The sequence below is a fragment of the Prunus dulcis genome, chromosome 3 (genome assembly GCF_902201215.1).
Source record: "Prunus dulcis chromosome 3, ALMONDv2, whole genome shotgun sequence".
Lineage (NCBI taxonomy): Eukaryota > Viridiplantae > Streptophyta > Magnoliopsida > Rosales > Rosaceae > Prunus > Prunus dulcis.
In genome coordinates, this window is record NC_047652.1 from 18,563,692 (window position 1) to 18,577,249 (window position 13,558).

General features: G+C 36.1%; 3 protein-coding genes, 1 long non-coding RNA gene and 1 pseudogene across 4 annotated transcripts; 2 read left to right on the plus strand and 3 right to left on the minus strand.

Moving 5' to 3' along the window:
• Positions 1 to 136: 136 nt before the first annotated feature.
• LOC117622615 (sirohydrochlorin cobaltochelatase-like) lies at positions 137 to 4,197 on the plus strand. Its single transcript, XM_034353357.1, has 7 exons — positions 137 to 245; positions 399 to 509; positions 640 to 732; positions 1,871 to 2,068; positions 3,167 to 3,225; positions 3,609 to 3,680; positions 3,761 to 4,197. Exons 1-7 carry the CDS (start codon positions 198 to 200, stop codon positions 3,768 to 3,770), a joined length of 591 nt encoding a protein of 196 aa, XP_034209248.1. The 5' UTR covers positions 137 to 197; the 3' UTR covers positions 3,771 to 4,197.
• An 874-nt stretch (positions 4,198 to 5,071) lies between these two features.
• LOC117622515 (mitochondrial pyruvate carrier 4-like) lies at positions 5,072 to 7,514 on the minus strand. The gene is made up of 6 exons (XM_034353210.1): positions 7,438 to 7,514; positions 6,487 to 6,593; positions 5,899 to 5,997; positions 5,615 to 5,667; positions 5,405 to 5,478; positions 5,072 to 5,315 (listed from the first exon to the last, which is right to left on the minus strand). Exons 2-6 carry the CDS (start codon positions 6,539 to 6,541, stop codon positions 5,267 to 5,269), a joined length of 330 nt encoding a protein of 109 aa, XP_034209101.1. The 5' UTR covers positions 6,542 to 6,593; positions 7,438 to 7,514; the 3' UTR covers positions 5,072 to 5,266.
• Positions 7,515 to 8,056: 542 nt separating this feature from the next.
• On the plus strand, positions 8,057 to 8,969 carry LOC117623341. Its single transcript, XR_004585117.1, has 3 exons — positions 8,057 to 8,134; positions 8,243 to 8,484; positions 8,559 to 8,969. It is a non-coding gene; the product is annotated as an uncharacterized LOC117623341 (long non-coding RNA).
• A 246-nt stretch (positions 8,970 to 9,215) lies between these two features.
• LOC117622626 lies at positions 9,216 to 12,048 on the minus strand (annotated as a pseudogene).
• Positions 12,049 to 12,745: 697 nt separating this feature from the next.
• On the minus strand, positions 12,746 to 13,526 carry LOC117621363 (protein RALF-like 17). The gene has a single exon (XM_034351794.1). The coding sequence runs from the start codon at positions 13,321 to 13,323 to the stop codon at positions 12,994 to 12,996; it is 330 nt and encodes a 109-aa protein (XP_034207685.1). The 5' UTR covers positions 13,324 to 13,526; the 3' UTR covers positions 12,746 to 12,993.
• Between the last annotated feature and the right edge of the window lie 32 nt (positions 13,527 to 13,558).

Below are 13,558 nucleotides of genomic sequence, written 5' to 3' on the forward strand. Positions count from 1 at the left end.
GCGTGTTAAGAGAACCTTTACCAATTTTGATTTTTATATAGTATTCCTGTTTTGTACTTGTGTGGATTCTGGGAGTACTTGGATTGGATATAGTTTAGGCAAATAGGGACAATTCTTGTGTAGGAATAGAAATTAGAATTGTGGAAACTTGATGAGTGCATCCTGCCCTGTCGTGTGCTGCTGCTGAGTTCGTGTCCATGTTGAAAGAGAGAACTGGGTACCCCATAGTGGAGCCTGCTCATATGGTACAGTAATTAAAAAGCACACATTTCTCACCCTTTTTGGGTTTTTTTTTCGTTGATTAAATTTTCAGGTGAACATTGTTTGTTCATTTCTTGATGCTATTTTGTTGGTGAAATTCTCATTGTATATATATCTATGAATTTTTTTATTATTAGGAGTTGGCGGAACCATCAATTCATGTTGCATTCAATTCCTGTGTTCTACAAGGGGCCAATCGGGTAATTGTGAGCCCATTTTTCCTCTTACCTGGAAGACATTTGAACCAGGTAGCTCAACATAATATACTATTACCTATATGAATATAGTGGGCGCAGTTGAATTTCAAGTTTTGATAACTCTGTATGGATGATCATGACAAACATGGTAAAATGGATTAGGCTGTGTGTTATTTTACAGGATATTCCATCCCTGACAGCTGAAGCTGCAAAGGAGCATCCTGGTGTCTCATATATAGTAACGACACCTCTTGGCCTCCATCCGCTACTCGTGGTACGACGATGGAATTTCCTTAATTTGATTCTTTGCCTATGCATAAAAAAAATATTGATTTGACACATATGGGTGTTGTTTGTGTTTTGTTATTATTAATTTATTGATCAGGTTTTCCACACAGATATGAGGTGTTCGATTGAGAATCCTTATATCTAAAAGTCAATGCCCGGAAAGGTGCAAGGTGCCACATGTTGGTTACCTGGCAGATAAGAAGATTTGCTCAAGTAGAAGTGTTGTTTTGGCATAGCTGTTAAGGCATGATATTTGTCTTTTGAAATTTTAGCATGTTTTGTTTCAGATACTTTCTTCATTTAGCCATGAAAGGAAGAAGTTTCATTAGCTGCTCTTTGGCTGACCAATGTTCTAATTATTTTCCATTTTGAAAATTTAGTATCATATGTTGTATAAATGTTGTTTCTTCTGTGGTGCAGCTGCATTTTTTTTTTTTTGGTTATGTCAGAGCTACGAAGGACCTTGTTGGTTCGAGTGAACATGATAAAGTAGGACCAGACTTCTTTGGTTACTATACACGTTTAATTACAGAGTTGTTATCACAAGAAGAAGATTTTGCACCTTTTGCTTCCCAATCCTCTGATCTATCTCAAAGAAGAAGTGGGGATGTTAGTGGGAAGGATGTTATTGAGCCCAGTTATGGTACTTCTGGTTCTTTATTTGGTAACAGCATAGGAACTGGGCTATCAGATTTCAAAAAGGAAAGATTGAAGTCATTGCTGAGGCAGGGTGTGAATTTTCTTTTATCAGAAGTTGATGAGGTAGGGATGATGCCTACTCCCCCTTTTGTTTTTAAATGGGTGCTTCAAACAAAGTCAAGAATGGTTATTCATGATTTTGAATTATACGAAATGAGTTGTACTTTGATACTTTTTAAACAATCAATAAATATGTCATGATATTGAGTCGTCCTTTAGTTGTAATGTAATTGAAAATGTTGCTTTCACATTAGTGGTACTAAGTGTTTTGTGCATTTAATAAGAGATAGAAGATTCTTTTTCTTTTGAACACAACTAGTTGTCGCATATGGGTTCACATTTGAGGCCTATGTTTAACCAAGCATGTGTAATAAAATATGCTTATTTTGAATCTGTACTTGTAATAACCATATGCGTAAATGCAGATGCTAGAACCAGTTGTCGCTATCAGCCAGTTAAAATCTCAGCTAAAGAGAAGAAAGTGTCTATCGTCTTCAAAAGGTACATTATCTGACATTGATGCAAGGAATGCTCACGCTAAGAGACCAAAGAGATCTTCTTCATTCTCTTCAACCAGTCTCCCTGCACTTTCCATTCCTACCAATCTCGAGTCTAGCAAAGAGGTTATATTTCATTTTGTTGCATTGTCATTCTTATCAAGTTTCAGGTCTTCCGCGTTTTGTTGATCTAACCCTTTTTCTATTTTAATGGATTGAAAATATGTAGTTAAAAGAGAAACTTTTGTGAATATGCTTGATAAAGATGGCCATTTTCCTTTAATTTGTCAGATTTGCATATATTTTCGATGCTCAGAATTGGTTAACATATAGACTTCTTAGGTGATGTGATACCTCCCACAAATATTTTTTTTTTTTCTTTCTAAAGCTTTATGTTTTTTTTTGCGTTTACTCTGAAGTAAGATCTTTTATGGTTTAGTTAATGCAGAAGATTTTTCCTTCTCTCTTTTCTTATAACATTTTTCAATAGGACAAAGCAGTTGTAATACCAATTGCCTTTTCTTTTGTGTTGCATAACCGAAGTTTTGCAGTCACTGGGTTTTGTAATGGTTCATATCATGCAGAAATTTATGGTTGAACTTTTCTAATGTTGTTTAGAACTGTGCTCATGTCCTCACAACAGAAACAGCTAGGTTGATAGCTGTTCCGGAGGAACCAAAGGTGGCTAACATTCTCCTTACTGCCCTTCTATTTGTGGGGTTGTGTCACATCCAAAAGGTTGCACTTGCCCACCCTTCCAAACACGCCCTGATTTGTTTGTTTTTGGATCTTTATTTTTTTCTTACTCTGCGTAATACTTGCAAACTTGTTTAACTGAAGAAAGGAGGAGAAAGTAGGATGTCTAGGCAAGGGTTTTTTGTGTGTATGTGTGTGGGGTGTGGCAATTTATGCATGATGTTGGCAACTTACTTATGGGTGGCTTTATCATAATTCTACTCTTCAGGTTGATGATCATTTGCAGTTCCTTATAGAGAAGGATAGCTTGCATGTTGAGAAGACAGTGAAGAAATATTCTGATGAATTTTCTGCAACAGAAATTCTCTGCAATTTTTTCTTTGCCAGTACTGCAAAGCCTGATCAAACTCCCTTTTCTCAAATATATGGTTATATCATAACTCTCATCAGGAATATGAAGTTTATCTTTCTAATGTTTGATACATTACGATGATTTATATCTGAACTGAATTTATGTCTGTTTTTCAGCTAGGGCACATGGAACAGCAGCTTGAAAAACTTCTTGATACTGTGATGGCTTCGTGCAGGTAGTTGTTAATAATTTGCTCTCTATAGTTGATATTTCTCAGCTACAATAGCATTTCAATTCTACATATCCATTGGAAACATTGGGCCTCATAGGATCTAATGTTTCTTGATATTCTAAGTGAAAATTCAGCATTGAATTCTGATGTAGATCTCAACAAAGCACTATTGACCTGCGTAGGTCATACATTGCTCTCTCTCTCTCTCTCTCACTATTGACCTGCGTAGGTCATACATTGCTCTCTCTCTCTCTCTCTCTCTCTCTCTCTCTCTCTCTCTCTCTCTCGTAACTGTGAACTTTTCAGGTCTATGACCCTTCCTGAGAAACACAAGCTTGGAAAATTGATTCAGAAGTTACCACCAAAAAATCTTGATTGTGTTGCAGAAATGCTCCAACAATAGGAACGCAGCTTGTACAAATTCCTCTGATGAAATTCATGTGGGTCTTGAAAAAGAGGTAAGAAGATGCAAAATTACCTGGTTTGTGAACTAATTAGAATTTCAACTCGTTTCTAAAGTTGTATCTTTTACTTGCAGAGTAATGTAACACTTTGGAGATTGTATTATTATGTTGAAGCAGTTGAGAAGGCTAGAAAGCTAGCCAAGTAGCTTAATCTGAAAAATGCTCTAATACGCCTATATGAAACCAACGGAAGTTCGCTGTACCGGGGATGAAATTTTCTTTTGCTTAACGAAGATAGTGGTCTAGTCATCAGTAGTACCCAAAAAGGAAAAAAGGGAGATAGCAGTCATCAGGTTTTCTTTCTCACTGGTTCAACAAGTAATTTCTGCCCCATCTGCTCACTTCGATTTTTTATGCAGAAATCTTCCACTAGACCACAGAATTTTGGTAAAAATACACAAAATTGAGTATCTAATCTTGACCAGTAAATTTGATGATTTTGGCCATTATGGTCCAAAAGTGCAATATTTTTGGAGCACCTCAAGAGTGATGGATTTAAGACGGGATTTGTCCCGATTTTCGAGGAAGCGGGTCCTGTCATCTCTTTCTCTCTCTCTCTCTCTCTCTCTCTCTCTCTCTCTCTCTATATATATATATATATATATTTGTTTGAAGTAATGTAGCAAAACTAAGGAAGAAGAAAGGAACTTACATGTTGATCATATTATGTCGATCTAATACCTTTTGACTACGAAGAAAGGAACCGTATAATATTTAAGCAGAGGATAGAATCGAAATTCTGGCTCTTTATGATTTGGTCAAAGCCATTAAAAATTTGTACATCCCCTGGTTTTGGAATTTGGCTACTAAAGCAAGGCAAATTATTCATTTGTTGAGAGGTGACTTTGAAGGCATTTTAAACTCTTTTTCATGAACATCTTCACCATGAAGAAATACCAAGTCTTATACATCACCTGTTTATGTCATATTCTTTGGGTTTTTCATGAATTGGTTTATGTAATAGGCATATCATGCTGCAAAGCAGCCTTACAATTCAACTAGCAGCTAGCATTGCTCCTAATTAGGCGATGGAACACTGTTTTCTCTAGGCGAATAGCCGTTGTGAACATGTTAGTGTCTGAAATACTGCAATGACCAAAGCTTTGTAAGGTTTTTCTTTCCTTTTGGTTAAAAGGAAGGCCAAAAGAAAAGGGAAGGATTCAAACTCTGGCTTTGAGTGCAGGGATAAACGCCCTCTACCACCTAATTAAGCCTCTTTCAAGGGCTTGTAAGCGCGGGGTTTAAAGGTGCTGAATGAAGATGTTTATATAGAGAAGTTCTGCTAGATGTACCACATTGCAGACCCCAATGTATCACGTTGTTTTGCTTAATACAAACTAAAAGTCTACATGTAGCATTCCAGTCATAAAAGTAGGTCTGGGAGAAAGAAGCAATCGATGAGGTTAAATTTTTCGTTGGCCTCAATTGAACCATGAGGTTCAAACATAATCCAACAATAATCCATGAGAAAGATTATGTTTTACTCTAAGTAATAATAATTTTACGTGACTAGAACAAGTCTGTCTAGCTAGAAACCAGCATGCCAAGTTAATATACAATAAGTTGAAGTGAAATTGTCTTTATTCTTCTTCTGCAGAAGCTTGCTGGTTTTTGACTGATGAGTCATGCCTGGAAAATATGGAAATGGGTGACAATCAATCCATTGTAATTAATTATTTTTGAAAACAAAGACGCAGAATACGTAAATAGCGACTTACTGAATTTTACGTGACAGTTGAAACAGGGCAGTTAGAGACATCCCAAGATTGACACTGACAAGATTCCAGTTCTTCTGCAATCTCAAAATGGACAAGCTAAATAACTGAAGAATCTATCTCAAATTTATACAAATTTCTTGGACAAAAAGAAACTTCTTCAACTGCAAATTGTTTGCTCTAATTGATAACTTGAGGTTTAGAATCAATTACTGGTTTAATTAATGTGCTGTATCTTGCCCATATAAGTCCACTGCATGCAAGGACTGGAGATCATCAAATGGGGATGACAAAAGTTTCTATCAGTAATGAGTTAACAACCAGAAAGTCATAGTGCTACTGTACTAGTTAGGAACCGTTTGGGAGTGCCGTTAATTATTTGAATGCGCATTTAGCCATTCTAAAAACACTCGCAAACGGACCCTAATATAAACTCGTCTGTACAATTGACAAGATATGGGCCTCAAAGAAATAAGCGATTCAGTAGTTCAACCAACCTGATTGCTGAGCATACGATAAGTCCTCAGGTGGTTTTGAGGAGTCAAGAATATTTGCAATGGTTAGACCCCATTTAAAAGTTGGGGCCCAAAAATGAACTGCAAAATCAAAACACATAATAAACCTTTAATATATGAGTGGCTCTGATGTTCTTTTACAATTTCTTATCACAACAAGTGTTCATATATCCTATGATCTATTGGGAAAGTTCTGGTTTTAGCCACAAAAATCTGAGGCCTAAGCTTGTACCTAAATCAAATCTGAGGCCTGGGTTTGAAAACTGATGAGGGTTTTCTCTCTCTTATAAACTAGTTTCTGACTTAGAAACCAATAATCTCAATCATGTTCTTGAATCTCAATAACTTTGATGCACCATGCATGGTAATTAAGCACCATCTAGCTGATTAGTATGGTATTTACTAAAAAAATGAACTAAACTCGGATAATGATTAAGCTTTCAAACTTTGATATCAGCAATTCATCATTGAGAAATGAAGAACAAGAATATGGCTAAATGATCAACACAAACATTTCAAAACATGTAGAGTAAGAGAAACAGAATTAATTAACTAGAGAAGCAAACAAACTAGTTTTTGGGCCGGCTGGGTGGTTCCAAATTGCTTGCAGCTTAGAATTTGCCATGATATCAAATTCTTCCCCCTTCACAGCTCCTAGGTTGGATAAAGTAGCAAAACTGAGGAAGAAGAGAAAAAAGGATTATATTTGTTGATATTTATATATCGTTCCTCCCAATAATTCTGAGTTTTGACTAATATTTACATAAAGGAATCCGACAAAACAAATATTTAAACAAAGGAAAAAGAAAACATAAAGGTAAGATCCTGGCTTTCTATTATTGTGGAAGAGTATTTTCAACATTTGTAGATCCCCTAGTTTTTGGAGTATAGCTGCAAAGCCGTCTTATAATTAACTAGCACCAAAAGCTGCAAAAACAAACAGGAAGCACGAAAAGTACACCAGACAGAATATTCAAGCCACAGCTAGCATTTCTCCTACTTGCCCAATAGCTAAATGAAGGTCGTTAAAGCCATCTAGCCCAGTGAAAAAAAGTCTTTTGATTTGCGGGGTCAGTGCTTTCGGGTTTGAACTTTATGATACTTTAGTAGTGTATGTGTGAGAAATTTTCATCTCTTTGTAATTTAGATTATCAGTTGTATTCAAAAGAAAAAAAAAATAATAATTAAAAAACCTCCTTTTTTTTCCTCATTCCGTCTACAAAGGAGAGGGGATAGATTCACACTCTGGCTTTTGAGTGTGGGCTAAACGCTCTCTACCACTAGAGTTACAAGCCCTCACGTACTAAGCCTCTTTTGATGGCATAAGTGCACAATGTCAATGTGCAGGATCAAGATGTTGATGTTTACAAAGAGAAATTCTACCACATGACCAAATTGCGTGTAACCTCAACCATAAATAATAGTACAAAAATTTCTAAAACCAATCAATCCCCAATCATGAAATTATGAAAGAAAAATCCATAATTGAAGAAACCCAGATTGAGAATTGGGATGACTTACTCAGATTATGATCGAACTCCGTCTTTCTAAGAAGCAAATATTCTGAGAATTACGTTGTCCATATATATCAGCTCAATTTTTAAGACGTCAAATAGTAAAAGAATCTCGACCAAAAAAAAATAGTAAAAGAATTTTGACGATCAATTAAGACTCTTTCAATGGCTAGTAAGCGGGCGGTTTAGAGGTGCCGTACATAGATATTTATAAACCAGCATGCCAAGTTAATATACAACCATTGGGAATTGGGTATGTGTGTGTTTGAATACTCATGACATGAGAATCCCGGAGAGTCTGAGAGCGCTATGGGAACTTATCTGAACGATTCAAACTCTCATCGCTGCAAACAACGAAAATTTGACTCGGATTTTCCTGAATGAAAAACACTAAAAAAATTTATGTAATGGACCAATTTATTAAAAGAATTCGCGCCACTTAATTTTCTGGGCAATGGACCCTGGGCCCAGGCCCGACACTTCATCCCTAAGGGAAATAGGATTTCGTTTCCTCTTTTTTGGGGGAAAGTCATATATGTAACAGTAGGACATAAACCCGAAAATGAAAAAGTGTACACAGAAATAAAGAGGCAAGAGCGCGAGTTTGTGGTATAGAAAATGCCACCATTAGCTGATCTCATAAGTAGTGATGATGTTGTATGGAAGGACAATCGTGTTGTGTACAAGTACCGCAGAATTATTCGGTTAGTATCCTAACAATTTTACTGTTCTCTTTTTTATTTTTTTTATCTTTTTCTTATAGTTCCAATATATACGACATTAACATGTACTATTTTTATTCTTTTTCCCAGTGACATTATTGAGTTATTTGAAGAATTCATGCTCTCCGATCAATATTGCCATTGGGATATTCGAGACATAAATATCGTTAATGATCGAGTTCGGAAGGATAGTGTTTTAAATCCTGATAGTGGACCTATCGTGAGAAGAACGTGCAAGACGCAATTCATATCCATGGTTGGAGACATACTTGGGAATGGTGACAATGAAAGGGAGCTAAACCACTTTTATCACAAGGCTAAGCTAACCATGGGTAACGACTTTCTTGCTCTTTTTTCCTCTTATTACTATTTTTTTTTAATGGAATATTTTTATTTTTATTTCTAGTGTGGCGTTTATGGAAGTATGGCATCACCCACTACTCATGGGACGTGATGAGAGATTCTTTTTCCCCGTGCATGCCTTCATGAAACTTCAACATGCCTTTCGTTTTCTTCCTCGTCTCGAAACTATATTGAACTATTTTGAAGCCAAGATTGGTATAAATGACCAGGAATGATTGTTTGTTCAAAATCCATTGCAGAGGCTTGTGTTCTTCTTGTTTTCCTTTTTATAGGCCCCCGTCTCTCTTGAACCTGCTTCATCCACACTTTGTAAATTGATTAGTCTCTAGTTTTTTTCTCCTCTTTCAGAAAATGATTTATTTGGCAAACATAAGATTAATTGTACAACTTCATCAACTAAAGAATTGCAATTGCACTCTCTTCTCCAGATTAGGACACCTGAACTTGGCAAAAGAAAGAGCTCCAGTAGCACTGGCACCACTCAAAGGGAAAAATGAGAGCTCAAATTATCTTCAACTCGGAAAGAGATTGCTCACAATGGCAAACGAGACCCATAATGCATATATATATATATATATATATATATATATATATATATTCGGCTACTTTATCAAACAGGTGGCCGACATTTCTTTTCCCATTTAATATTTCAAAAATAGCTTGAGATTTCCCTTTGGGGAGAAAAAAAAAAGAAAAAGAATTTTGACGATCAATTTAGACTCTTTCAATGGCTAGTAAGCAGACGGTTTAGAGGTGCCGTACAGAGATATTTATAAACCAGCATGCCAAGTTAATATACAATAAATTGAAGTGAGATTGTCTTCATTCTTCTTCTGCATCAGCTTCTTGGGTTTTGGCAGATAAGTCATGCCTGAAAAATATGGAAATGGGTGATAATGAATCCATTGTAATTAATTAATATTATTTTTTAAAAAAATACACAGAATATGTAGATGACAACTTACTGAATTTTTCGTGACAGTTGAAACAGGGCAGTTAGAGACATCCCAAAATTGACACTGGCAAGATTCCAGTTCTTCTGCAATCTCAAAATGGACAAGCGTTAAGAACTGAATAATCTATCTCAAACTTTTACAGCTAATTTCTTGGCCAATAAGAAACTTTCTTCAACTGCAAATGATTTTGTATAATTGATAATTTGAGGTTTAGAATCAATTACTGGTGTAATTACTGTGCCGTATCTGGCCCATATGAGTCCACTGCATGCAAGGACTGTAGATCATCAAATGGGGATGAAAAAACTTTCTATCAGTAATGAGTTTAACAACCAGAGATTCTTAGTGCTATTGTACTAGTTAGGACCCGTTCGGGAGTGCTTCTTCAATAAGCAATTTTGCTCATAAGTGCTTTTGTTGGAAGCGTTTTTGCGCTTTTAGCTTTGTCTGCTAAACGACGTCAAATTTGCTCTAAAAGCACTCCCAAATAGGCCCTGATGTAAACTCGTATGCATAATTAACAAGACGGGCATCAAACAAATAAGGGATTTCATCAGCTCAACCAACCTGATTGCTGAGGATAGGATAGTTCCTCAGGTGGTTTTGAAGAATCAAGGATATTTGCAATGGTTAAACCCCATTTAAAAGTTGGGGCCCAAAAATGGACTGCAAAATTAAAACATACAATAAACCTTTAATATATAAGTTGCTAGGATCAATTGGGAAAGTTCTAGTATTTATCTAGTTTTACACACACACAAAAATAATTAGTTAAAGCTGTCATCACATTCCTATAGGAAGAGCTACGTGCACAATTTCAGTAAAGTAATTAAATTATTTTTAATGTTTTGGGAAAAAGTGATCAATTATCCTTGAAGTCATGCAAATCTTTCTATTTTTCTTTCACAAGCTTGCATCTGAATCAAATCTGAGACCTGGTTTTAAAAACTGATGAGGATTTCTTTCTCTGAGAAGGTAGTTCCTGAGTTAGAAACCAACAATCTCAAACATGTTCTTGAATCTCAACAACTTTGATGCATGCTAATCAAGCACCATCTAGCTGATTAGCATGGTATGATTAAGCTTTCAAACTTTGATATCAACAATTCATCATTGAGAAATCAAGAACAACACAAACATTTTAAAACTTGTGGAGTAAGGGAAACAGAAATAATTAACTAGAGAAGTAAACATACTAGTTTTCGGGCCGGCTGGGTGGTTCCAAAATGCTTGCAACTTAGAATTTGTCATGGAAACCAAACTCTGCCCCCTTCTCAGCTCCTAGGTTGGATAAAGTAGCAAAACTGAGGAAGAAGAGAAAAAGAACATATTTGTTGATAATTATATATCATTCCTCCCAATACTTTTGAGTTTTGACTACAAACAAAGCGACTGTAATATTAAATAAAGGAATCCGACATATATATATATATATATATATATATATTTAAACAAAGGAAAAAGAAAACATAAGATAAGATCCTGGCTCTCTATTATTGGAAAAGTCTTTTCAACGTTTGTAGATAGATCCCCTGGTTTTTGGAGTTTGGCTACAAAAGCAAAGCAGTCTTATAATTATCACCAAAAGCTGCAAAAACAAACAGAAAGCAAGTACACCAAACCAAACACAGAATATTCAAGCCACAGCTAGCATTTCTCCTACTTGACCAATTGCTAAATAAAAGGCAGTTGAACCTGAACTTGGTCTCAGGTTCGAATTTCGTGACACATTAGTAGTGTTTGTGTGAAGTGTTTGTGTGAGAAACTCATCTCCTTGTATTCAGAAGAAGTAAAACAAAGGTAGTTAAAAAGCCTCCTTTCTTTTACCCTCTTTCCGTCAAAAAAGAAGAAGGGTCACATTCCAAGTCTGACTTTGAGTGTGGGCTAAACAGTCTCTATCACTAGAGTTACAAGCCCTCACGTATTAAACCTCTTTTGAAGGCATTTAAGTTCATAATATCGGTGTGTCAGATCAAGATGTTGATGTTTACAAAGAGAAATTCTACCACATGACCAAATTGCGTGTAACCTTCCACTCAATACTCTAGAATTGACAATTGAAGCTGCATTATTAAATGGAGATATGTAACCCAAAAAAGGGAAAGTTCAGTACAAAACTTCACCTTCAGAAAAGCACAGATTTCTTTCAATAGTTCTAGCCTTCCTATCATGAATAAATAAAATGTCTCATTCTCTTAACACACAAATCCGCAAAGAAAAAAAAATTCAAAAATTCAAAAAATGAGTATGATAATTTTGATCAATCTGTCACACCCTAGATCATCTTAACTTCTCTAGGTAAGCACCAAAATCTTTATCTGCCAAAGAACAAAATCAAGGATTTTTACGATAACTCAGACTGTTCCGGCATCGTTCTTCAGGCTCACAACCCCTTTGATATGGATTTATCTTCATTTTGTAGCAGTTCTCTGGATGCATAAAGCTGCATCCAGGAATGTCATCTCTTGACACAGCGCCATAGCCAATCCTCAAGCCCTCTACTTCTTCACCCAAAAATATTGCACACACAAGGAGGCTGCTTAAAGACAAAACCGTCATTGCCTTGGACACAGCCATTTTATCAATGAGGCTATGAGAATGAGAGGGTCTCTAAAATAAATTATAATGCAGTGAAATTGCATAGGCTGAGCTCTCTGGAATTTATAGGAAGAAGTTTGCCCAGAAATATTTTGGAAGGAATTGATTGATCTTAATTTTATTCTAATTACCTCTAATTTAGCTAATTGATTGATCAAGCTTGTAATTACTTTGGTTGCTTCTAATTAGACCAAGTATAAAATTTGAATTTGTTTCCAAGTTTTTCTACATGTAAACTCCTCTCCAAGTTACATGCATGTATATTTTAGACCAAATTTTTAGGGGTGCGGTGGGGTAGGATTCCTATACAAGTTTTAGGCCTAAGTTTCAATGACTGAATTTTTTACCTGTGATTTGGGCTCCAATTTACTTTCCTTCTATAGACTACAGAACTTCAAGGAGAATTTTGCCCCTCCCCCCTCCCCACTCTGTTTATTTCTAGGCAGCACAATGGATCTCACACTGATTGTTTGAGAGACAGTGAAAGTATTAGTTGTTCAGTACCACATATACCCACCGACTACGTTAGTGATTATAGAAACGAGATCTGCTTATGTAGACGTGTCTCATCTCTATTAAAAAAAGTGACAACTAAAATGAATTAGTATAAAAAAATGAAAAGCTTACACCTCCTGTAGACCAAGTATGTGATCACAAGCACTGTAGCCATTATAAGTTGAAAAATAACTTCTATTTATTTTTATTTATAAAAAAAACCAACAAGAGACTACAATGAACTTTTTTATGATAATGGAACCCATCTCACATTTAATTAAAGCTAAAGAGGAAATCAACTCAAAAGGACAAGAAAACGCAATGCTAAAACAAGAAACCAAGAAAGAATACGAAACAAATGCAAAAAATAAAAAAGCCTGCAGCACTGGTGTAAGCAGAGGTAGCTAGCTAGCTAGCTCCATTTGCTAATCAATGTCCCAGTACAATCAGATGACTTTGGTCCTCCTCAGCATCTCCTGGCTCTGCCTCTTCTGACTCTTGTGGTGTTGAGCCTGTCTCTTCAAAATCCCCCAGTCTACCAGTGAAGGACACTGCAACCTTGTTCACAATCTTGTAAGTTTCATCTACATCATCGTCTCCGATTATATCCTCTTCATCTTCCAGGCATTGATCGCCTTTGTTTGGGTCCCCGTGACAGGGACCAGAATGGTGGTCATTAGCCTCAGCCACTTTGATCAAGACCACACTTACCATAAGTGTCCCTAGGCAAAGTAAAAGCATTCCTCTTGATACAGCCATGGTTAATATATGAAAAAGGGTTTGTCAAGCTTTTTGTGAGGGACTGTGAGTAGAAATTGGGATTTTGGGGTTTGAGGAGTTTGATAGTGTGATTGGTATTTAAAGAGAGCGTTCTTTAATAAAAAATAAGATGTGGTTTTGTTTTGTGGCCTTGAGGAGTTTGTTTGAGTTGAGCTAGTCTTGGGGTTTAAGTTAGCATGTGAAGTGGAAGACTGCGCTACAAATCAGCCTTGTT

What these genes read in the sequence shown, in the direction of transcription:
- LOC117622515 (XM_034353210.1), bottom strand. Translation starts at nt 6,541, where the DNA reads ATGGCAAATTCTAAGCTGCAAGCAATTTGGAACCACCCAGCCGGCCCA. An exon ending in ACAGCACATTAATTAAACCA is followed by an intron (nt 5,479 to 5,614) that starts GTAATTGATTCT and finishes TTGAGATTGCAG; the next exon opens with AAGAACTGGAATCTTGTCAG. An exon ending in CAACTGTCACGTAAAATTCA is followed by an intron (nt 5,316 to 5,404) that starts GTAAGTCGCTAT and finishes CATATTTTCCAG; the next exon opens with GCATGACTCATCAGTCAAAA.
- LOC117621363 (XM_034351794.1), bottom strand. Translation starts at nt 13,323, where the DNA reads ATGGCTGTATCAAGAGGAATGCTTTTACTTTGCCTAGGGACACTTATG.
- LOC117622615 (XM_034353357.1), top strand. Translation starts at nt 198, where the DNA reads ATGTTGAAAGAGAGAACTGGGTACCCCATAGTGGAGCCTGCTCATATG. An exon ending in GCCTCCATCCGCTACTCGTG is followed by an intron (nt 733 to 1,870) that starts GTACGACGATGG and finishes GCGTAAATGCAG; the next exon opens with ATGCTAGAACCAGTTGTCGC. An exon ending in ATCTCGAGTCTAGCAAAGAG is followed by an intron (nt 2,069 to 3,166) that starts GTTATATTTCAT and finishes TCTGTTTTTCAG; the next exon opens with CTAGGGCACATGGAACAGCA.